At 45.8% G+C, this 25,654-nt stretch overlaps 1 protein-coding gene across 1 annotated transcript; it reads right to left on the bottom strand.

Moving 5' to 3' along the window:
• Window positions 1-1,526: 1,526 nt before the first annotated feature.
• KCNJ14 (potassium inwardly rectifying channel subfamily J member 14) lies at window positions 1,527-6,138 on the bottom strand. Its single transcript, XM_035135518.3, has 2 exons — window positions 5,440-6,138; window positions 1,527-3,861 (listed from the first exon to the last, which is right to left on the bottom strand). The coding sequence occupies exons 1-2, from the start codon at window positions 6,136-6,138 to the stop codon at window positions 3,310-3,312; spliced, it is 1,251 nt and encodes a 416-aa protein (XP_034991409.2). The 3' UTR covers window positions 1,527-3,309.
• Window positions 6,139-25,654: the final 19,516 nt, after the last annotated feature.

Here is a 25,654-nt window from a genome sequence, read left to right as displayed (position 1 = left end):
TGTGGGGTTGAAATAAGAGTCTGAAAACGTCATATACTAGAATTAGTTCAGACTAGGACCCAGGAAACCCATTTTCAAACCCCCACACTCAGTCATGAAGCTTACTGAGTTAAACCCGCCTCACAAGGTTGTTGTGATGATAAGGAGAGTGAAGGGCGTTGGTAATATACGGCTAGCCCCGCATGGATGTCAGGTCACCCACTGGCCGCCATGAGGTAAGAGCTTGTGGTTGACCTCTGTCCCAACCTCTGGCGACTTTCACATCCCAGTCTGATAGATGCCCTAGGCTTGGAGATTAGGGAGTCATGAGAGGTTATTTTTGGCTCAAGGAGAATGCCTTTCCACTTGATCTTGTCACCTGCTTCGCGGTGCCCGGCGAGGAGTTCCTGACGCCCCGTCACCTCTGCGGTGCCAGTGTGAAGAGTGGGTGCCAGCACCTAAGAGGCACCGGGTGATGGGACAGGGCAGAGGAGCAGAAAGTGGCAGGCGTGCAGAGGGAGCAGACCCCAATGCGCCCCCCCCCTCCACCAGTGCTGGCGCAAAGCAGTCAGGATTAGTGATGGAACTGTGTCATATTAATCTGAGCTCCCAGCTGCGAATCCAATCTGAGCTCTCACTGATCTGACCTTCAGCCTTCGCTACTGTCACCCAACCGGCTTGGACAGCAGCTGTTTATAGTGGGATCACTTGTACGGCTCTGAGATGTCTCCTGCTCCGGGTTGGAAGTGGGAGATAGACAGATCTGACCCCTGGGCCACAGTCCTCAGTCAGTCCTTCACTCTCCTTATCATCTAGATGCTATAGGAGTATAGCATCTAGATCTAGGGAAGTAATAGTACCACTGTATTCTGCTCTGGTCAGACCTCACCTGGAGTACTGTGTCCAGTTCTGGGCACCACAGTTCAAGAAGGATACTGACAAGCTGGAACGTGTCCAGAAGAGGGCAACCAAAATGGTCAAAGGCCTGGAAACGATGCCTTATGAGAAACGGCTTAGGGAGCTGGGTATGCTTAGCCTGGAGAAGAGAAGGTTAAGGGGTGATATGATAGCCATGTTCAAATATATGAAAGGATGTCATATGGAGGAGGGAGAAAGATTGTTTTCTGCTGCTCCAGAGAAGCGGACACGGAGCAATGGATTCAAACTTCAAGAAAGAAGATTCCACCTAAACATTAGGAAGAACTTCCTGACAGTAAGAGCTGTTCGGCAGTGGAATTTGCTACCAAGGAATGTGGTGGAGTCTCCTTCTTTGGAGGTCTTTAAGCAGAGGCTTGACAGGCATATGTCAAGAATGCTTTGATGGTGTTTCCTGCTTGGCAGGGGGTTGAACTGGATGGCCCTTGTGGTCTCTTCCAACTCTATGATTCTATGATTTTATGATTTTATGATTCTAGGTTCTCTTGTGCTTCATTGGAATGAATGAAAATATATCATTGGGAAGGGGGCAGCACTTCAGGAAGGGGTCATAGGTCAGTGGGAGAGCACATGCATTGTATACAGAATGCCCTGTAGCATATAATAGTAATAATAATAATTATTTATTATTCATACCCCACCCATCTGACTGGGTTTCCCCAGCCACTCTGGGTGGCTTCCAACAGAAATATTAGAATACACTAATTTCTTAAACATTAAAAGCTTCCCTAAACAGGGCTGCCTTCAGATGTCTTCTAAAAATCTGGTAGTTTCTCTTTGACATCTGGTGGGAGGGCGTTCCACAGGGCGGGTGCCACTACCGAGAAGGCCCTCTGCCTGGTTCCCTGTAACTTGGCTTCTCGCAACGAGGGAACTGCCAGAAGGCCCTCGGCACTGGACCTCAGTGCGATGGAGGTGGAGTATATCCTTCAGGTATACTGGACTGAGGCTGTATATATAACAGGAAGGCTTCTCTCCTATGATCCTGGAGAACTGCTGCCTATCAGAGTAGACATTACTAGGCAAATAGTATGACCTGATAAAAGGCAGCTTCGCCTTCAGTCCTAGCTATCACTACTAGCATGGAGTGTGGTGGTATGGTCAGGGTGCAGCAATCGTGGCTCCCCATCTCCACTGGTGTTTCTTCCTTTCCTCCCTTCTTTTTTATTCAGAGTAAGGTAAATTCCATACATTTGACTTTAAAGTGTGTGTGTGTGTGTGTGTGTGTGTGTGAGAGAGAGAGAGAGAGAGAGAGAGAGAGAGAGAGAGAGAGAGAGAGAACTTGGGATATAACAGTTACACCCATATTTTGGCCTTTCCCCAAATATTTAATGGGGGGGGGGGGTGACCATACATTATTTGTTTTAAGGGGCATTTCTTTCCCTTGTTTCTGCTGCAGAACTTAAAACAACAACAACACATTGGACCATTAGAGGTTGGATTTCAGTTTTTCTTTTTAATGACAACCCTTGATTTTGTGGTGTGATTACATTTTATACGCCTTAACTGTCTCCTTCTAAAGAAAGACTTATTTGAAATATTGCCAGCCCACAATGTACTTGCCAGTTACTTTAAAAAATTTTTTTTAATACACACACATGAAAACTTCCAGTTACTTCTGCTGGAACTTTAGACAGGACTTACTGATTTGGGCTTGGCAAACCAGTTTTAGGGGTGCTAAGACCACGTGTAGTTCTGCACCCTGTAGGTGTGTGATTTCTGGCCATTAGAAATGAAAAGAAACACACATTTCTGAAACAAGCTGCCCTTCTGCATTTTCATAGATCCTACAAGGCCAGATTCCTTCCGGAAGATCCCCTGAAAAGTCACCTCCAAAGCTCAAGGAACCCTTCTTCCCTCTATATATCATAGAGCCTGATAGATTAGACATCCACGGCTCAAATCCACAAGGGGCAGGTCTTCATTTGAGCAACATTCAGTATCCCCCTTATAAGTCCTCGGAACTCCGTACAATAAACATTTTTAGCTAGCTCCCACAGCCACATCCCTAATGTTATGAACATGAGGTGAGTATTGCTCCTAAGTTTACCAGCTGTGTTTAACTTTGCTTTCTCCCCATTCCCTTTTTAGCATCGATAACCTCTTTAAACCTCCTCCAGCAGTTCCAACGATCACGGGGAAACTCTCAGTTTGTCCAAAGGGCTAAAATGTCAGAAAATGGCCTTTCTTTCTCCCAACAGTTAGAGACACAGACACCACAGCCTGTTCTAGAAAGCCCAGACCTTGCTAGATGTGTTTTTTTTTGGGGGGGGGGTCAGGATCGGTGAAGCATGAAAGTGTTATCCTTTTGCCGTGTGAAGAGGCGGTTGCTACAACAGCTGCTTTTCTCCCCACCTCCCCTCGGCCCTCCTCAGTCTAAGGACACTGGTGGTGTCACGTGGTGGCGGCTGCCTCATTCTCCAGGCTCACCCTCCGGCTTCCCTGCCTTTCCTCTTCCTCCTCTTCCTCACGGCAGCAGCTGAGCGCCACCTCGTTCTCGTAGCAGAAGGAGGCGCGAGCTGCGGTGGCTCCTGCAGGGGGCGCCCTGTATTTGCGGTGGCTCAGCTCCTTGGCGCTGCACGTTGGGGTTCCGGGCACCTCGTAGGTACGGTGGAAGTGCTGGTAGTCAACCTCGTAGTGGCCGCGCCGTTCAAACAGCACAGGCTCAAAGCGGTGTCCCCAGCGCAGCTCGCCGGGCAGGTAGGAACTGCGGCACTGAGTGGTCATTGCCGTGGCTTCCACCATGCCTTCTAGGATGACCACCAGCTCAAAGTCAGCCTCGGCCAGGTCTGCGGGGCCGTACTCGTAGAGGGGGCTTTCGGCGTCGATCTCGTGCACAATCGTCACAGGCGACACCAGGAAAATGCGGTCGGTGCCGCTGTCGAAACCCACGTTGACATCGTTGTGGTCCAGAGGGATGTACTCGCCTTCGGGGGTCACACGAGGCTGCGGGAGGGAAGGCAAAGGAAGGAGGGCGTTATGTACAGAACAGGACTTGGTGAATGTGTATTCGCGATATGACTCACAGTGCCCTGCGGCAGGGGTGCCAAGTGGAATAAAATTAGGGACGGGGGGAGGGGCTCCAGGTAAGCCCTGCCCTGCATAACTGATCACATGAAACGGCGCACACACAGCATTTGAATGGCAATGCCCATCAATTTTGTGAGCCCCCCCCCCAATATTAGGGGCTGAAGACTCCTCGGTCCCTAGGTGTTGGCTCCGATGACCAGCAGCCATTTCCAGGGTTGATTGGGAAAACTGCCACTGCAGTTGCCAAAATGGCTGCTGGCCACTGAAGACCACCCTTTTCTAAAACATAACTCCTACAGAGGATTCTGCTACAGGATGTAGAGCAGGCATCCCCAAACTTCGGCCCTCCAGATGTTTTGGACTACAATTCCCATCTTCCCCGACCACTCGTCCTGTTAGCTAGGGATCATGGGAATTGTAGGCCAAAACATCTGGAGGGCCGCAGTTTGGGGATGCCTGATGTAGAGGAAATAAGCAGCCCACTTGCATATGTCAACTGGCCTCCTGTCCCTTCGAGAAGCACCACCCTCACGTCTGTCTTTCCTTCCAGTCCTTTCACAGTTTCCCTTCTCTTACCTCAGACTCATTCATCTATTTATCTGCCTTGCCTTCCATCCCTTAATACCAATGAGCGAAGTGCTTGTTTTTCAAAAGCCAAGCCATGGACCCCCTACTTTTGAATATTTTGATATCTCTATGGTATGTGAATGGTGCCCTGGACCCCCTTGGTGGGTGGCCACCAATTGGGAGTTACTGCCTTATACAAATACAGTGGTACCTCGGGTTACAGACGCTTCAGGTTACAGACTCTGCTAACCCAGAAATAGTTCCTCGGGTTAAGAGCTTTGCTTCAGGATGAGAACAGAAATCTCGCAGCGGCAGCGGGGGGAGGCCCCATTAGCTAAAGTGGTACCTCAGGTTAAGAACAGTTTCAGGTTAAGAATGGATCTCCAGAACGAATTAAGTTCTTAACCCGAGGTACCACTGAGGTACAGTGGTACCTGGGTTCTCAAACTTAATCTGTTCCGGGAGTCTGTTTGACTCCTGAAATGGTTAAAAAAACCAAGGCGTTTCCCATTGGCTGCAGGAGCTTCCTGCACTCAATCGGAAGCTGCATAAGCTGCGTTGGACATTCTGCTTCCGAAAAACATTCACAGACTCACTTCTGGGTTTGCCGTGTTTGGGAGCCTGCTTGTTCGGGAGCCAAGCTCTTCTGAGTACCAAGGTACCACTGTACTTCTCATAATAAAGAGCAGCTACAACATCCTCTTTCTAGCAACAGCCTGAAGAATATTCTCCACATCTGTTCACCTACCTCCCACAAACTTCTGTCCTTCTCTATCTAAAGTCCTTCATACAGCTTTGTTGCCTTTTATCTACTCATCCATTTTCCACCTTCTGATTTAATCATCCCAGAATAATCATCAAAGGCACTTCCCAAAACCATCTTGCTGCCGCCCAACTCCTGCCTTGGTCCTATAGTGCCGTCCTTACCTGCAGCAGCTGCGCCCGAACATGGGCCTCCACCAGGTGGCTCTTGCGCAGGTTGGCCACACGCCACATGAGGCAGAGCTTCCCATCGCGCATGGCCACCACGGCTGTCTCGCTGAAGACCAAGGTCTCGTTGCGCTTCTTGGGTTTGGCAATCTTGACCATGATGGCCCCAATGATGAAGGCGTCAATGATGCAACCCAGAATGCACTGCAGCACCACAGCCAGGACGGCGCATGGGCACTCCTCCGTCACACTGCGGAAGCCGTACCCAATGGAAGTCTGCGTCTCCAGGGAGAAGAGGAAGGCGGCCATGAAGCTGGTGACCTCGGAGAAGCAGGGCTTTGAGTTGGGAGGCTGCTCGGGGGCAAGGTCCCCGTTCATGGTGGCAATGAGCCAGAAGGTGAAGCCAAAGACCAACCAGGAGAGCACGAATGAGAGGCAGAAGATGAGGAACATCCAGCGCCAGCGGATGTCCACACAAGTGGTGAAGATGTCTGTCAGGTACCTCTGGCTCTTCTCGCTCATGTTGACGAACTGCACGTTGCAGTGGCCGTTCTTCTTCACGAAACGGCTGCGCTGCCGGACGGGGGCGGGCCTGCCGTTGTGGCAGCTGGTGGGGGACTCCACGGACTCCTCTTCCCGCAGCTCCCCCACCCCGCCACCCCCGCTGAAACGACGGATGGCTTTGGCCACCCCCATATCGGAGGGATTGGCCTTTGTCCCGGCCAAGGCTAGGCCGGGCTTGGGGGATTGGTGGCCCAGCCTGTGTGTTGTGCAGAAAAAAGCTGGTGCCAGGGAGGTGTTAGCAGGTGATAGTGTGGCGCTGCTCAGAATTGTCACTTCTGAGTAACCTGAAAGTGGAAAGAGTAGAGAGTTGGCAAAGACTGTCATTGACTCATGTCCATTAGCACATCTCCTTAACTCACTTTAAACTCCGATTCCCCCCCCCCAAAAAAAGGATGATAAGAAACCAAAGTAAGGATTTGTGTGGCGCTGTGGTTAAACCACTGAGCCTAGGACTTGCTGATCAGAAGGTCGGCGGTTTGAATCCCTGTGACGGAGTGAGCTCCTGTTGCTTGGTCCCAGCTCCTGCCAACCTTGCAGTTCGAAAGCACGTCAAAATGCAAGTAGATAAATAGGAACTGCTGCAGCGGGAAGGTAAACGGCGTTTCCATGTGCTGCTCTGGTTTGCCAGAAGCGGCTTTGTCATGCTGGCCACATGACCTGGAAGCTATACGCCGGCTCCCTCGGCCAATAATTCGAGATGAGCGCGCAACCCCAGAGTCGGTCACGACTGGACCTAATGGTCAGGGGTCCCTTTACCTTTACCTTTTACCTCTACTTCATTTTAGGCCTGTTTCCTACCTTCTGGTGTCATTTCACTACCAAGATGCAATGGAGCCCGTCCTTGGGAATGTGTGGGCCACCCATTCTGCTAACAGGGCATCTTGTGCCTTAGAGGGCTTAAAAGCCATCTTAACTGGTGTGCACCACATTCCTCTCAAGGCATATTTACTTTATCTTACAGAGCAGCTCAGGTCTTGCAAGGCGCTCTCCTTCCAGCTAGGTTCTTAGGTTGTGAAAGTTGTTGAAACACCTCAACATGGGTGTTGAGGCAGCAGATTTTGGTTAGAATATAGAATATGATCTGTGGCATAAGCTATGGCATAAGCTGTGGCATAAGCTGTGGCATATAAAGTTTACAGCGTGTACAATTTTAAAAGAAAATAACAGCTTCCGCTGGTACCTGACACCAGTCAAGTTGGCAAAGATTTACGAAAAGAAAAACAGAAAGTGTTGGAAACGTAACCAAAAGGATGGAGAAATATATCATATATATTTCATATATCATATCATATATCATATGTGGTGGCAATGTGAAAAAGTTAAAACATTTTGGGAACTAGTTTATAATGAATTAAAAAAGATGTCAAAATATACATTTCCAAAAAAACCCAGAAAGCTTCCTATTAGGTTTAATGGGAAATGAAATTAAAAAAGAAGATAAAAGACTATTCATGTACGCCACCACAGCAGCCAGAATGGTGTTGGCTCAAAGATGGAAATCAACAGAAACTCCAACAATTGAGGACTGGAGGGTTAAAATGATGGAGTATTCAGAGTTAGCTAGAATGACAGGAAGGATAAGGGAACAGAAGGACCAGAAGTTCCAAAAAGATTGGAGTAAGTTTGTGGAATATCTAAAGGAGTACTGTAAGACTATAAAGACACTAACAGGATGGACATAAAACCTACAACCGAAACAATATAGATATATTCAAATATGGTAATGTAATTAAGAAGATGTCAGAGATATGGAGATGATAAAACGCAATATATATGATGATGACTTCGAAAACTGAGGATATAATAGGAGGAAGTTGTGTTCGGCAGAACAATGGAATGTATATAGTAAACAGTAAGAGAAATGCAAAAGATGAATTGCTTTATTGATGACTATTTTTCTTTTCTGTATATTAGTAATTTTATGTTTGAGAAAACAATAAAAATTTATTTGAAAAAAAGAAAAAAGAAACACCTCAACATTTGCAAAGCTTTATTATTTTTTAATCTTTGCAATATGATTTTTGCTTGTCAATTCATTTTTTTAAAAAAGGAAGTGAGATTTACGGTATATGCTGTTATCTGGGGTGTGTGGAGATATGGTTCTTAGGCATTGAGAACAATTACACATTATACTTTTTACATGTTTCAGAGTTGAGCAGCAGCATTGAAAAGAGATTGCAGGCTGAGACCTGGCTCAAACTAACCCACAGCTTCATTTGATCCAAAAAATTAATGTTTCTTAAACCTGTATTCTTATTGGCAATCATTGTGCACCTCCTTCACCCTGTCTTAAGATTATTACTAACTTTCAGGCTTTATCGCGCACAACACCTCTCTTCCTGATTTGCTTACTTGCTTCTTTGCTTAACATCCACCTGCCGAGGAGTTTTGTTGAACTTGAAGGCTTGCTTGCCAGTAATTTCTAACTGCTACTCTTCCCAACATGTTTTGTAAAAAAAAAAAAGTATAAAATTCACCATTGCTGACACGATGGTGTCTTCTGATTGAGAAACCAATCAGAAGAAAAGCTAGCAATCTTAACAGTAGCACTCTGGCTTATAACATTTTAAGAATGGTTTCATGCCTTTACTCTACTCCTCACAATCTTGCTTGGTCGATCTCCCTTCCCAGAGAAACCGGCATTGCCAGCTTTTGTTCCTGTTCAGGTTTCTCCATCTTTAACATCTTTTTCAGTGTATCTGAAGAAGTGTGCATGCACAAGAAAGCTCATACCCAGAACAAACTTAGTTGGTCTCTAAGGTGCTACTGGAAGGAATATTTTAATTTTTCAATTTACTTTGACTCCATCTTTAACAGTTACATGACAGAGAGAAATTCAGGGACTTACGCTTTTTTTCTGCCATGCAGGAGTACAAAGAGTTTGCCCTGAAGAAATTGCTACAATTCTTAAGTGCAGAGGTGGTGGTGGTGGAGGAGGGGAAGTACACAACTGTCAGTTTAAGTCAACATGTCCAGAGGAGGGCAACCAAAATGGTCAAAGTCCTGGAAACAATGCCTTATGAGGAACGGCTTAGGGAGCTGGGTATGTTTAGCCTGGAGAAGAGAAGGTTGAGGGGTGATATGATAGCCAATATATAAAAGGATGTCATATAGAAGAGGGTGAAAGGTTGTTTTCTGCTGCTCCAGAGAAGTAGATACGGAGCAATGGATTCAAACTACAAGAAAGAAGATTCCACCGAAACATTAGGAAGAACTTCCTGACAGTAAGAGCTGTTTGGCAGTGGAATTTGCTGCCAAGGAGTGTGGTGGAGTCTCCTTCTTGACAGCCACCTGTCAGGAATGCTTTGATGATGTTTCCTGCTTGGCAGGGGGTTGGACTGGATGGCCCTTGTGGTCTCTTCCAACTCTATGATTCTATGATTCTAACATCTCCCACCTCCTGCACAATTTACTCCAACAGACCTTTCATTTCCCTCAGAGGTCCAAGCTATCCTGAAGCTCTATATTGCCACAGGGACAGTTCGGTGGAAGAGCCCACACTCTACATGCAAAAGGTCCCAAGGTTCAGTCACTGGCATCTCCAGTTAAGACCCCTGTCTGAAACCTGGGACAGCAACTTCCAGTCAACAGGTAATACTGAGGCAGCTTTTAATGTGACCCCCCCCCCCGAGCTGTCCTGATTCCTCACTTCGTCCCATGCAAAGGCAGACAGCTGTGCAGAGAGTATTGTAGCAGGAGTACCTTGCCCTGCCTGACCTGACCCAACAGCACCATGGTGCATCCTGCAATTCTCTGTTGTGAACAGCTGATGCACAGAAGCCTTGTTCTCTGTTGCAGCTGTCCGTCCTAGAAAACTCCACTCACCTTCAAGTGGATGTTGCTTCACCTGCAGAAAGCTCTCAAGCCAATGGAGGGACTTTGATCTGGCTCCTGTGGAAGGCTTGCCTTTTGCCTGGTGTGCCTAGAAAGCATGGTCTCTTAAGGGGAAATCTTGCCTATTTATCTGGAAGCAAAGGGTGTGTGGCATGACACGCCAGGAGGCTGGGCCTCTTCCTCAAGAGTGAGGCCCCCTCAGGCCCTCTTCCCAGATGGCTTGCAAAAGGCACCTCCAGCCCTCCGGGGCAAAGGAACCAGCCAAGACGACATCCAGCACCCCCAAGGGGGAGAAAGGATACAGAAGGAAGAAGCGAAGGCCAAAACTATTTCCGTCAGAAAAAGAGAAGATTTATGGATAGGGGATCAGGGGAAGCTCAGGTCCTTTTCAAAGCACCTGCTTCGTCATTCCCACGTCATCCCACTTCTGAGGTGAGTCATTGCCAGAGTCCCAACATTTAGGTTATGAAATGTTTAGATTAATCAATGCAAAATCTTTTGATGGATTCAAAAGACACCTCCCGACAAAATGGAAATTGTAGACATATCTTAATTCAAGACGTTTTAACCTTCTGCCTGAGATAAATTACGCTACATTTTCAAGCATGAGATTTGACATAGTGGCAAAGAAACAGAGGAGAATATGTACAGGTAAGCTCATTCGCTGTAAGCTGTCAAAAGGAATATACCTCTATGTACATAGGATCTTGCTTGTGTTTAATTTGGGTGCAGTATTATATGTGCTCTGGTCCATGGGGTCATGAAGAGTCGGACACGACTAAACAACAACAACAACAACATTATAATTTATTCTTGATTTTATTGCCCCGCAGTCAAGTTAATATTATTAATCAAACTGGTTAAACTATACGTCTTTTGACCACAACAACTTATTGGGTGGCCAGCCCCATACTAGAAAAAGCACTCCCACTTTCCCCACCCACAGGCCTCTCCCAAGAGATGCAACATACACGCATCATTTAAAAACAAGGAAAGTATGGTGTTTCCCAGGGCAGTCTCAAGCAGGTCGGGCGCCATGGCGCTGAGGGGCGCAGATCGCTCCAGCGCCCCCACCCTCGCAGGGCGCAGTATGGTTTACGCGCGGCAGAGCCGCGCAGCACCCCACCTACCAGCCCAGCACCCTGGCACACCGCGCCACCGTGACTCTACCTGGAGCCGGCCCTGGTGTTTCCCCCCTTCAGAAGTATTTTATTCCCTTGTGAACCTAGGTAGGTTTAATTCATTAGGGCTGCAATCCTATACTGTACCTGATATCTTGGGAATACGGTAAGTCTCACTGAATGTAGTAGAACTTACTTCTGAGTAGACACACACACACAATTTATTTAAAATATCTGTATATACCGCCTTGTTAAAATAATACCAAGGCACTGTACAATAAAACAATTAAGTATGATCCAATTCAATTTACGTATTGCTTTAGACTGCAAGAAGGGGGTCACAAAGCGATTGACAGGCGCAGAAGCATGCAAAACATACAATAAAAAAATCCATTAAAACAAAACAAATATACTAAAAGTGTTCATCCAACAAAAATGAACCGACAACAGAAAATGACCACTGCAGCCCCATAAGCATGAACACCAAAACAATCCGAAACAAGACCATGAGTACTGTCTGGGAGAGTATCTTACTTGCCTGGTGTTAAAAGGCACCAGGCAAACCTCCTCGACGAGAGCATTCCACAACCGAGGGGCCACCACAGAAAAGGCCCCTTGAATTGAATTCAGAAACAATTCAATATACCATAAAACAATCAAATGAATAGAATTTGTCATAATTACAGTAACCAGATATTGTTCAACTGGTATCAAAGGTCAGGGAAAATGTGAGTGAATAAATGCTTTAAATAGCTGCTGGAAGCTCACCACATATCTCAATGCGGAGCTCATTCCACAGGCTGGGGGCCACTCTCCTTCAAGTTGTTGTGATATGAACTTCTCTAAAACGAGGCATAATTGTTAGAGCCGACTCGCCAATTCTTACTGAATAGGAAGGTCTATTTGGCAGAAGGCATTCTTTCAGCCAACTTCGTCCTAAGTTGCTCAAATTTGGTTTGCTACTGCAGATATTATAAGTGCATGGCACAGTGTTCCATTATCAGTCTGGTCATAACATTTTGCTACAGATTCCACACCAGCCTTGAGGGCAGCCCCACATAGAGTGCATTGCAGTAGACCAGACCTGAGGCAACAGATGCTTGGATCACTGTGGCTTTGCAATCATGGTCCAGGAAGGGTTGTAACTGGTGCACCAGCCAAAGCAAGAAAAAAAGAAGCCACTGAGACCACTTGGGCATAGTTAGATCAAACCCTGTTCACCCACCCAGGTCTCAATAATACACACCGAGTTAGGTACATTATCCATGATGAGATAGTGTATAACTGAGATCTTGTTATGAACTGATCTGGCATTAAATACAAGCACCACCACACTGGAAGGCTCAGCAACCCAGTAACCCGCCTGAGACATGGAGAAAGTGTCAGAAGAGATGGCCTGAGCACGTTTCTATTCCCTTCTTGTTAATGACTTCCTCTCCACCCCATCTTTTCCCCTGGCCATAACAACAGTGTTGAAGCAATGATTCTTCAACATCAACTTCGTTGGGCTGGTCATGTTGTGCCGATGCCTGATGATCGTCTTCCAAAGCAACTACTCTATTCCGAACTTCAAAATGGAAAGCGTAATGCTGGTGGTCAACAAAAGAGGTTTAAAGACCGTCTCAAGGCAAATCTTTAAAAATGTAGTATAAACACCGACAACTGGGAAACACTGGCCTGCGAGCACTCCAGTTGGAGAACAGCCTTTACCAAAGGTGTCATGGGCTTTGAAGACACTCGATCTCAGGACGCAAGGGAGAAACGTGCTAAGAGGAAGGCACGCTTGGCAAATCCACACCGTGATCAACTCCCGCCTGGAAACCAATGTCCCCACTGTGGAAGGACGTGTGGATCCAGAATTGGCCTCCACAGTCACTTATGAACTCATTGTTAAAACCGTGTTTATGGAAGACAATCTTACTCGGCTACGAGTGATCGCCGGAGAAGTAGTAGTTTAGGGCATCCTTGCCATTCTTCCTGCTGCCAAGCACACTCTTCATGAGCCAACATATTTCAACCAGAACACCACCAGGCACACACATCAACACCCACCCACCCACCTTCATCCTGACCTCTCCTAACCGACTCCAAGCTTATCACAACCCATACAGATACTAGGATCCCATCTACCACTTTGCCAGTGGCCACAACACAATGAACAGGATAATGTACAGGGTTCTGTCAACACCCAAGCCCCACAAAAACACAAACCCCTCATCTACTCATCACTTGCTCCATGATTCAGTGTCTACAGAGTCATTAGCCAGGCCTGTCATCTCACGGGACACAGCCAAATATCCCAGTGCCTACCCAAGGCATTAGTGTAGTTCTCATTCCAACCACTGTGGGGCGCTCTCTACCTTCACCCAGGAGCAATTCACACAGCACTCAAGTCAACTCAAACCTACACGCAAGTAACCACAAAAACTAAAAGGGGTGGCAGTGACAGCACCCCCACCCCCCAGCCTTATCCTCTCTTGCCCCTGAGACAAGAAGCTTATGGGATGGTAGAGTCAGAGGGTATCAATGAGGTGGCCAGTTTTTCTGAATGTTCCTTCGTTAGCAGAGTAGACCATTTACTAGAAAGCAGCATCTCCTATGGGGAAAATGGCCTGTGTGACCTGGTGTTTTGAGCCACCTCTCCTTACTCCTGACGGTCTGGCCGCAGTCACCTACTTGCAAATGTATAGGATTGCATTGTAAGCAATAGATTAACTACAACTCATGTGATCGGTGGAGACTTCTTTAGTTCAGTTATAATGACATGAGATTATAAAACACCAGCCTTGTTGCTGGCTCCCCCCCCCCCCCCGGTTTTGGGCTCACAACAAGGTGGTGGCGAATAGAGCAGGTTCCCCCCACCCAAACTTACACTTGATGCATGTAGCAGGAATGTTGTTCTACTACAGAGGGATCATGACTGTATGTGTGGAACCCGGAACTGCTTTATCTCATGGAAGGGGAACCTGTTGCCTTCCAGATGTTGTTCAATCGGTGGCTCTCCATAATTCTTGGCCACTGCTCAGATTGCCTGTGCCACAGGTTTCCCACTCCTGCTTTAGATTAAGGAATCCATAGGTTTTAAATTTTTTTTATGGTTGATTTCCATTCTTGTACATGCATTTTTAGACACTCAGTGTTTCCTGGTGTCTAGCTCTTCCCTTGTATTTCTCTGCCGTTATGCATGGATACATCCCTGCCTGTGTGACCTTTGCTTCTCCAGCTCTATCCTTTCCTACAAAGCACTTCTGTTGCGCTCTTCCTTCCCACTGTGCATGGAACTACCTCACAAACAATCTACACTTTCTCCGGCCTTTGCCACAACCAACCTAGTCCTCTCCTGAAACTAAGCTTGCATATGTATTACAGAGTAAGCCCAGCGTGGCTCTAACCTGTCTCACAGAGTTGTTGTGATAATAAAAAGAAGGAGACACCATGTATACAGTCCTGGACTCCTCAGAGGAATCTGTGAATGTAATTAGGAGCAACTCAGCTGAAAGCATATTCCTTCTCTGTTCATCCTTGCTTTCATCTTCCACCCTTCCTTCTGCAGCATTCCCTGTGTAAAGTTGCAGATTGTAGCTCCTTGAGGCAAGCACCTGCCTTCTTCCTTTTTATAAAATGCAATGCAGGTCGATAGCGCTATGCACATACAAATAAATATGGCCCTCTTTCACAAACCACTCATGCTCCCCATTTTCTTAGCACCCACATCTCCTGGCTGCCTCATTCTTTGTTTGTTTTGCTGCCACCCTCCCTGTGTTTCCTCGTGGCTCCAAGAAAACCCAGGAGTCCTGCTTCCCGTACTTCCAGTCTATTCCTGATTCCTGATAGTGATATAAATGATAGTGATATAAATGGGTTGGGCTTGAGCGGATATGGCCAAATTTTAATCTGGGAATGCTTAAGAAAAGTAGACAAAGGAAAAAGGGAGATAGTTCTCAATAAATGCATTCCATATTGTTCCACGTTCCCTACTCCCCCGAGGAAAAGCAACATTATATGCTCTGCCTTCCTTTGGGAGAGCTCTGGAGACTTGAGGCACCTGTGCTATATTTGCTTTATTTACCCATATAAAAGCAGAACATAACTGCAGGCAAGGAGGCCAAGCCAAAGGTCCCCAGAGAGCAACTTGGCTAGTGCCCCAAGACTGCCCCTGCTAGTTTCGACTAGCTCCAGCTAGAAACTCTATCTGTCTCTGTCTTAAAAGCTGCCAACTGCTGTTTCTCACACATGCACACACACACACACACACACACTGGCACTTAGACATGGCCCCAGGGTGTGGTTTGAAGACATACAGAGCAGCACCCTTGCTGAACTCAGAGGGTCCAGTCACAGCCTCGATGGGAAAACAAATTGGGAATCCTAAGCACACCGCCTAAAAAAAATTATGTAACGGGAAAAGTAAGGTAGGATATTGTCATGGATCTGGGGGTACCAAAGCCTGCCATTGAATGGCAGAAATTAATAAATGGTAGTATTGATATGATATGAAGGGAAAATACAAGCTGCAGAACTTGTGCCGGACAAGAAATTCCTGGGTTAGCTTATGCAAACCAGCCTGGCTGCTCTAGCTAAGTGCAAAGCCATTGAGAAATGGGATGCCTGGTATTGGGCCATTGAAGGCCATTGGCAATGCAAAAAGCTATCTCTCCCCCCCCCCCCGCTCTGTGGACAGAGACAGGAGATTTGGCAGGTTGCCAAGGTGATGGGGGAGCATGATGTCACAGAAAAATGTGCCCTTTTTGAAATCTGAAGGTGTTCTGAGAACAAAAAGGAGGAAGTAGTCAGAACCCGTCTTGGCACTGGCTGGAGGAGGATGCCCTGAGAGACCAGAAGCTAGGACTGACTGCTGCTATGGGCACAAGCTTGCTGAAGCTATGAGAGGGGCAATGAGAGACATCCATAGGGTATAGTGTTCTGCACACCCTCTGTTGAAGACTTGTGTAAAATAAACCATATTTCTTAAAGACACCAGCCTCCACTGTGCCTCAATTTCCCCAACAGAATCACAACCCTGGGTGAGCGCCTGGAACCCCCTGGAATCTTGCTACTGCTTGGCAGAGATTAGAGGTGGCACACAACCTCCGTAACAACATAAATGTAAGGGGGCGGGGGAAACCCTCCCTGTCCTCAGGTGGGGAAGTGCCAGCTTCTCTAAACTCTGATGGGTGCAAAAACACAGGGAGTATCAGAAAACCACCTGCTAACTATATATTTCCTGGGCCTGTTATTAGGCTGTGAACACGCCATGCATTTAAAGAACAAACCCACATCCCCAATCATCATTGGAACGATAGAATACCCATATCACAATGACAGTTTCCAGCACCCTTAACAAACTACAGTTCCCAGGATTCTTGGGGTAGGGTGTGGGGGCACCCAGTTTAAATTATACGGTGAGCATGCAGCCTTACAGCAATCCAGCTAATGCAGGAATAGCCAGCCAGAAGGGTGTAGCGATACCCTTTCAGGGTTTGAACAAATGCAAATCCGCACATTAATGCTGTGTCTGAGCATACGAGCCTCGTAATACATATTGAACCTCGAGGAATACATATTGCTAGTTGGCAACTGCTTTATCAGAAAGTGAGTTTATCTTGCAAAATACGCTTCTTTCAATACAGTGCCTACCACTGTTTGGAGAAAGGGAACGGAGCCCCTGAAGCTGATTTTCCTAGTACCTGCCAAGGAACCAGGATTCCTGGATTCTGCTCTGTTGCAGCTCTAAGTCTTTGCTCGGCAGAGCACCCAGTCCCTGTGCTTGCAGTGACACGCGCATGGAAAGCTTATGCTTCCAAATAAAGCTGATGCTGGGCTTAGCGCTTGGATAAGTGGAACTTCATGACAAAGTCAGTACCTAATCTCGGACAAGATTTCTGGCCCAAAACGCACTTCTCCCTCCCTCCCTCCTTCCGCTATTCACTGGCTGGACATAAGCAGGAGCCTGCCAGAGGAAAAGGCTTCATATGCAGGGCTGCATGTATTTTATTTTATGCAAGTTTGGAGAAAGTGCAGGATTTGGGAGCAGGGTCAGATATCAGCACTCTGAGATCTCACCTTTCATTTGGGAAAAAAGAGAGAGAGAAAAAGACGAATGAGTTTCAAGTGTTCCCTCAAAGACAATCATGGCCTTTTGGCCTGAAACTCAGGGAATTACTTGATAGGGCAAATTTCACCTTTTGATCTGGACACGTAAAGCTAGACCTGTGTTACAAGAGGCGGTAAAAATATATAGCAGGAACTGAAGAACCTGCCTGGTTGTGTTAATGATGATAGCTGAGATACACCACTGAAGATTAAGAGATATATGCAGCTATCTAGCGGGGCCATATTTCACTGCAGTGCTGACAAGCACTCGTTTGGTTTTAGCATAATTCTAACCCTGAAATGAGAAGCTATTTTTAAGTGCTGGTGGAACACGAATTAATTCCCGAAGACCTCCAATGCACTGATTTTTAAATAATAATAATAATAATAAATGTTATCGAAACAGGCATGCAATTTATAGCACAATTCAGAAGGAAAGCTTCTCTTGCACAGTAGCACTGTTCAGATGCTCTCCGAATGTGTGCACAGGTAGGGAGTGGGATTGCGACATTGCGACAACTCATGGTCACTAGCCTTGCTTCCATCCTGCACACACACATCGTCCTCAGCAGGAAAGAGCATGCATGTGCACCAGTTGCACAGAAATATGCTCTGGGAACCTCTCAATGATCAGCATATTGCAGGAGGGAATCTAGCCCATACCGGAACTTCAGATTTGTGCACTTGACGCGGATTAAAGGGCTCTGTCACTCAAGTGCAACAAATCCACTTGGATTTTTTTGAGGTTTGGAAAGTGACGAGGATCAAGCACTGAAAAGTGTGGGGGTGAACAAATGACTAGCAGGAAGATGTGTACAGTGGTACCTCGGTTTATGAACACAATTGGTTCCGGAAGTCTGTTCATAAACTGAAGCATGGGTGTAATTGGTTCCTTAAGTCTGTTCATAAACTGAAGCGTTCATAAACTGAAGCGAACTTTCCCATTGAAAGTAATGGAAAATGAATTAATCCGTTCCAGATGGGTCCGCGGTGTTCATAAACCGAAAATTCATAAACCGAGGTGTTCATAAAGCGAGGTTCCACTGTATACAAATCAGGATGGATTCAGAATGAAAGCTCATTCCTGGATACAGTACTGTAATTGCCCCGCAAACAAATGAGAATGGATGCTCACATACCCTCCAACATAGAGGCATTTTCATCTGGGGAATGTTGGAGGTAATCATCTCCCCTCTTTCCCCTCTCCCCTTGGCTCAGCAGCCTGTGTCGTGTTGTTGATGTCATGGCTGGTGTTGCTGCCCTGGGCTGGGAGTAGTTCCTCAACTTCCTGCCGCTCAGGCTGAGGGCACCACTGGCTGCCTCCAACTCCTGCTCCTGTTCCAAGGATCGCGTCCAAGACCCGCCCAAGAGGCTGTGCCACCGCCACCAGGGCACCTGCTTCTTCCTCCTCTGCCACTGCCACCACTTCGGTTGCCATTTCCCCCACCTCCCATTCTTTCCTCCCTCAGGAACCCTGCTGTACTGCTGTGCATGCTCCATGGCAGTCAGCAGCAGGGGAAATGGAATAGAAGCCTGTGTCAGTCAGGGAGGGCAGAAGTGTCCAGGGCAACATGGAGGGGGAAACGGAAGTTCCTTTCTTGCCAGCCTTCCCTCCCACTCTAGGAATGGCAGCTCCGTTGCTGCTGTTAAAGCATTGTGGAGCCAAGCGGCAGGAACCTCTCAGCTGCTCTGGGGGTATTTTGGGGAACTTTCCGTGAGAGCGTGAGACGCCACGATGGCTAGCGGGTTCTGGGGACGGTCCTGGCAGAATCGGGGCAGTTGGAGGGTACGTGCTCAATACAGACAGGATATATAATCTCACTTCTGTGTAAGCTTTGTGCAAGCAATTTGGGATGAAGGCTCAATGAACAGGTTGTCTGGAAAGGTTCTCTGTGTAATCACATCTTGGATAGACAGGGCTTATGATCACATGTTGTGCGAGATTGTGCTTCTGCTTCTGCGGGAAGGAGTAAGCTGCGTAATAATGGACCGTTCAAAGAGCCAAAGTAGTCGTCACAAAATTAGCAATCAGGCCATGTGGCATTCCTTCTGTTGTCATGAGGGGGGTGAGCCAATGAAAATCCTTCTTCCTGCATGACAGTTAGGATTGGTATAATGGGTATAATGCATTTCCCCACTTCTCATGCAGTGGTCCTGATAAAAATTGGCCTTCTCTATACTTTGTGTATATATATATATATATATATATATATATATATATATATATATGAGATTCCATGCCATCATTAGAGTGAAATATAGCTGGCCTCATGGAGCAACCTTTGGAACGATTGCTTGCATGTGTCGGTATCTTTACCATCAGCTCGAATGTCAGCTCCAGCTGTGGCTCAATCTACTTCTTTCCTAGGGAGACAAAAACCTGTAATAAGCACCCCCAGGGCCCAGAAGGAATTGCCATATAATTCCCCACCTGCTCCATTCCACCACCTGTAACATCCTGTAATTGTGGGTGGGTTTTAATGGTAAGCTGCTTGGGGTGGCAATCTTGGTTGAAAAGAGAGGTATGATAAAAAAAACAACAACTACAAACCAACGAACCAAATGCATAAATAGAGACACACTATAATATTTTCATGGAGTGGAGAGGCAATCAGCAACACATCTGGGTTGTCCTGGCTTCGGGCAGCTGTTTGTGAAATGCATTCCCTGTGTCCAGTTTGGAGTGGGCCAGAGCATGCCGGGAGGAGCCATTAAAACAGGGAAAGACCTGTAGTCTTCCATCTGGAAGAGTGCACAGGTATCCCAGTCCTGCATGAAAAGAGAGCAGGGGATACCTCTAGGCCAAGTTTGCCTTCAGTAGCACTTTCGCACCAGTCTCACAGTTTTGACTCCAAGGCCTTAAATCAGGTCGCCTTCCATTTCAGCCCCTTTGTTGCCTGATATCTTCCTCTTTCTCTTGATTCCAGTTTACTGCCCTGCTCTCAGATCTGACCAGCAGGCTGGGATTGGCTAATGTTCAGAGCCTTAGGGCAGAATAAAGGAACTCCTACATTTTTTGTTCATTGTTCGGTCTGAAGGAGATAAGAAGCACATTTATTTCTGTCAGGGAGTTCTGATGGAGCTGGCTACTATTTTGCCTCAGGTGTACCTACGTGCAAAACTGTGAGAGAAAAAGCTGAAGAGAGGCCCTTATCTCGGCCTCTTTGGCTGCAGATGGCAAGAGGTCTTCCCCAGATATGTTGGGTATTTGAGGCTGTCTGAGGTAATTTTTTTACCGTGACCATCTAGTGTCTCTGCAAGGAGAATCTCCATAGATCCCAGTATATACCGGTACACACACACACACACACACACACACACACACACACACACACACTCTCATATTCTTTCATTAGCACATCTAAATGTTTGGATACTGCAGAAATGCCTGAAATGGTGGCAAATTATTGTGCCAACAAGGAGACAAATTAAGAGCACCTGAAGGATTCCTGGATTGCAGGGACTATCAATATAAGCCTTGTCATACAATTGCATAATCTCTAAGTGTGTAGCACCATTTTGGATACACACACACACACACACACACACACACACACACACACACACACGAAAAGAGATGGAACACTGCCTTTGTAAGATATCATTATTCCTAGAATTCCTCTGGGCAAAAGAAGGATAAAAGGTCCTTCTAATGGTGTGTTGCGAAAGCCTAAGACTCAAATCTACAAAGAACTGGTTGGATCCAGTTGACCTACTCACTCTTCAAAGCACCCAAAACCTTGCCACCTCCCCCTGCCTTCCTGCTATTCTACCATTTATGTTGTTTTATGGCTGTGGTAGAGGAGGAATGTAGTAACGATATTACATTTACAATACCTACTTCTACAGATAGATAGCAGAATTAGATTAATTTATCTTTTAAAAAATGAAACCTAAGTTCACCTGCCACCTGCCTGGAAAAGCTGAACTTTGCTGTGTTTTAACATACTGTATTCTGGGGACTTGCCTTATGCCCAGTATCCATGGGAAATAGATTATTTAGTGGTGAGGAGAAGAGCCCTCTCTGGGGTGATACCAGAATTGTGGAAAAGCTTTCCACATGCCATCAAACCTTTTCTATCACATCCATTTTTTGTGTGTATGTGTGTAAAGTGCTTGTTCCATGATGATATTCCAGCTGAACTATTTAAAATTTTAAAAGGTGATGCTGTTAAGGTGCTACACCCAATATGCCAGCAAGTTTGGAAAACTCAGCAATGGCCAGAGGATTGGAGAAGATCACTCTACATCCCAATTCCAAAGAAGGGCAATGCTCCAACTACCGCACAATTGCGCTCATTTCACACGCTAGCAAGGTTACGCTTAAAATTTTACAAGGCAGGCTTAGGCAGTATGTTGACCGAGAACTCCCAGAAGTGCAAGCTGGATTTCGAAGGGGCAGAGGAACCAGAGACCAAAGAGCAACCATGCGCTGGATTATGGAGAAAGAGAGTTCTAGAAAAACTTCTGCTTCATTGACTATGCAAAAGCCTTTGACTGTGTCGACCACAGCAAACTATGGCAAGTTCTTAAAGAAATGGGAGTGCCTGATCACCTCATCTGTCTCCTGAGAAATCTCTATGTGGGACAAGAAGCTACAGTTAGAACTGGATATGGAACAACTGAGTGGTTCAAAATTGGGAAAGGAGTACGACAAGGTTGTATATTGTCTCCCTGCTTATTTAACTTATATGCAGAATTCATGATGCGAAAGGCTGGACTAGATGAATCCCAAGCCTTTTTAAATAAACACACATTCTACAGTGGTACCTCTGGATACGTACTTGATCCAATCTGGGGTGCCGTTCTCACCCCAAAAAGTACGTATCCAGAGTGGTGTTTCTGCGCACGCGCGAAGCGCCAATAAAGCGTTTTTGTGGCTGTTATTGTTTAACTTGGGTTCTTTGAGGCAATTGAAACAGAAACAGAAAACTGTTTAGGTATGCAACTGTTGCAGCAAGAGTTTTACTAACACAGAGATGGAAACAACAAGATTTACCAACAATCCAGGACTGGTAGACAAAGATGATGGAATATGCTGAGTTGGTGAAATTGACTGGGAAAATCCAAAACCAGCAGGACCAAATGTTTCATAAAGACTGCAATAAGTTTATAGAGTATTTGAAAGATAATTGTAAACATTTAACAACACTGACAGGACTGATTTAAAGCTTGATAGTTTATAGAAAGCACCGATTTACAATTAACATAATTCTGTGATTATCAGAATTGAATAGAGACTAAAGAGGGGAAATATGACATGCAATTAAAAAAGATATAATTTAAGGTAATCATGGGCTGGGAGGGAGGGGAGTCGAGTGCTCGTGGGAGCGGAATATAATGTGAAAAAATTGAGTATGTTATATTATATAAAATGGAAACTTAATAAAAATGATTTTTTTTAAAATGAAACAGAAAGTTTTAGAAACTAATGGCATATATATATACTTATAAGTATATAAGTTTTTATTGTAATTATTTCTATGTTTTCAACAGATTTTATGTATGTATACAGTTTTAATTGTATTAATGTTTAAATGTTTTTTAAATTATTGTTTCTTCTATGTTTTTAGCAATTCTTGTTTTTATCTGTAACCTGCCTCAGGTCCCATCAGAGGAAAAGGTAGGGCAGAAATAAATAAATGACAGTGATAATACTAAAACTCTCCCTATATTGTACCTTTTGTCCCCTTCTCCAGTTGTTTTGAGTGCCACCTCTAACTGAGGTATCAATTGCAGCACTTAGAAGCAGGGCCTTTACACTGGTTGCCCCAAAGTGGTAGAATAAATGGAGTTTCATTTTTTCCACTCTCTCTATTCGCATTCTGGAGGCTGCAAACCGTCCCCCCTTTATCTTTCATTTGGTACTGTTTTCTTTTTAAATAATTGTGCCCCCCCCCGGTAATAGACTCTTGAGCATACGGAAAGGTGGTTATCAAGGGGTTTTAATAAATAAATCATAATAAATCCACACATTTTTCCATACACATTGCTCTCGTTTTCATAAAGGGATTCCAGTTATAAAATCTGGGGACAGGGGAGGTGTTACAAACTATGGGTTTTCTCCAGCTATATAATACAAGCGGATGGAATTGCATCTGTCTGCTTGGTGTGTGTGTGTGTGTGTGTGTGTGTGTGTGTGTGTCCATCTCCTAAAGCCATGCTCCTGGTCTGATTAATTATCAGGGCCGGAAAGCCAGAGTAAAACCTTGTTGCTGGTGCCAGAAGTCAGCTGCCCTTGAACGGCTGCCCAGAGGACACCACATGCTAAACTGTTCTGGTCCCTGCCGGATTTAGGATTCGGGCAGAGAAGGAGAGCGTGTGGGCCCTAGAGAAGATGCAAGGGAGACCATCTTAGGCACCGGGAGGCTCAGAATGAGTTACAGCCAGCACATGAATAACAGAAGGCTGTTCCTCCCTCAAGGTTATTCCAAGTCCCCACTCCCTGAAAAAGACTGCATTAGCTTTTTCCTCTTCTTCTAGAAGCCATATTCTATCCAATTGCTCACTAAGAACTAATGTTAAAAGAAATACAATTTAATAAATGAGGCCATCTGTATTTTATGTTCCGGCTGCCCTGCGGAGATTCCCTACCCCTCACTGCAAAAATTCTGCTGACAAACCTGGAACAGAGTCCAAGGGAGCGTTAGGAACGAAAATTCGTATCCCTGGGTTCTCCCTGGTTCCACATTGAAAACACACACACACACACACACCTCCCTCCTGTTCAAGCAGCTATATATCTCTGCCATCCTCATTTAACGTAAGTTACAAGCGGCTTTGTCATGCTGGCCACATGACCTGGAAGCTATACGCTTGGCCAATAATGCGAGATGAGCGCGCAACCCCAGAGTCGGTCACGACTGGACCTAATGGTCAGGGGTCCCTTTACCTTTACATTTAATAATTCCATTTCTAAATGTGGTAAGTTAGACCAAGGAAGGGAAATTGGAGGTTCCTGGCTTATCATAGAATTTAGTGGATTAGATTGTGAGGGGGAGGTTTACTTAATTAATGCATGGATTTATTTATTTTTATTTGTGCCAGGGCAGATTAATAAACACACGTAGAATGATCCCAAGTATCCCATTGATTCCATGGGTGCTTACTTCCTAGGAATTGTGCTTAGGGTTGTAGCCCTGAAAAGTACCGCAACTTAAAAATAGCATTGCTCTGATTTAGGAGTGGTTTCTGCATTCAGATATATCACTTCATTCCTCTCAGCAAAGTTTGTTAAGAGACTTTGAGCTATATTCCACAGCAGGGCTGGGCTGACTTCAGGCTTGACGAGGTTGCTTTGTGTTTTTTTTTACTAGAACCACAAGATCTACCCAAGGGAACCAGGTGCAAAGGACATACAGTTAGAACGAAACAACTGGGTGCTTCCTTGAGCACATTCTGAACATAGGGACTTGTTTTTAGTACCAGGACTGAGCTCACACAGAAACCCACTCCTTGTTAGCATTCTTCATTTCAACAGCCTAATTTTGATGGGAAATGTTGTTTCATTGCTAGTATTTTTTTTTGGGGGGGGGAACCAAACAGAGTCAAAACCCCTTCCCGATCTACTGCAACTCATCAAGAGATGTACTAGTAGATCCTTATCTACCTTCTGCCTACCTCTTATAAGAGCACAAAAGCGCACCTGTAGTATTTGATCAGCAATTCCGATCATGACATGCAAATTATTGCTTTAGGTTGCAGCGATCAAATGGAACGTAGCAGACCTAATACCTTCTGCTGTCTTCCAGTTAAATAAATCTTATTTCAATGAATGTTATTTGATTGACTGATAATGATTGACTCAGTATGAGGGTAGAGTGTTGGATTGTGACCGGAAAGACCCCAGACGCAAACCCTTGCCCAGCTATGAATTCTCCCTCAGCACAGCCTACATCGCAGGGAAGTCGTGAGGATTAAAGCGGGGGACAGACTCTCTAGGGCAGGGGTAGGCAACCTAAGGCCCGGGGGCCGGATGTGGCCCAATCACCTTCTCAATCTGGCCCTTGGACGGTCCGGGAGTCAGAGTGTTTTTACATGAGTAGAATGTGTCCTTTTGTTATTTGTGAGGCCTGCCTGGTGTTTTTGCGTGAGTAGAATGTGTGCTTTTGTTTAAAATGCATCTCTGGGTTATTTGTGGGGCATAGGGATTTGTTCATTATTATTATTATTTTTCCAAAATATAGTCCGGCCCACCACATGGTCTGAAGGACGGTGGACCGGCCCATGGCTGAAAAAGGTTGCTGACCCCTGCTCTAGGGTTTAACCTGAACCTTTGGGAGCACTGGCTGGATACAAATGAGGTAAATGAAGTAAGCAAGGAGGGCTGCAATCTTATACCTGGGAGTAAGCGCCATTGAACTCATGTTTTGCAGTGGAATCAGCTCATGCACTCAACTACAAATCTGTACCATAAGCCATTGCAGAAGGGTGATATGCATGCCAATGTGAACGGACAGAAATTAAAGACTTGACTGGCACGGGGGCCCTGCGACTTAATTAGGAACGTGTCTCCTGCCCCTGTACAAACAAGTGGCACAAATAAGCCACAGAATGGCGTGTTGTACTGAGATAATGGTTTGTTGTACTGAGATAATGGT

This window comes from Zootoca vivipara, chromosome 12 (assembly GCF_965207765.1).
Source record: "Zootoca vivipara chromosome 12, rZooViv2.hap1.1, whole genome shotgun sequence".
Taxonomy (NCBI): Eukaryota; Metazoa; Chordata; class Lepidosauria; order Squamata; family Lacertidae; genus Zootoca; species Zootoca vivipara.
The sequence above is the reverse complement of the archived record's forward strand: the minus strand, read 5'-3'. Positions and strand labels throughout refer to the sequence as shown.

Bases quoted from the DNA above. Each gene is read 5' to 3' on its own strand.
- KCNJ14 (XM_035135518.3), bottom strand. From the start codon at position 6,138: ATGGGGGTGGCCAAAGCCATCCGTCGTTTCAGCGGGGGTGGCGGGGTG. The intron at 3,862-5,439 runs GTAAGGACGGCA...TCCCTCCCGCAG, and splicing joins TTCGGGCGCAGCTGCTGCAG to CCTCGTGTGACCCCCGAAGG.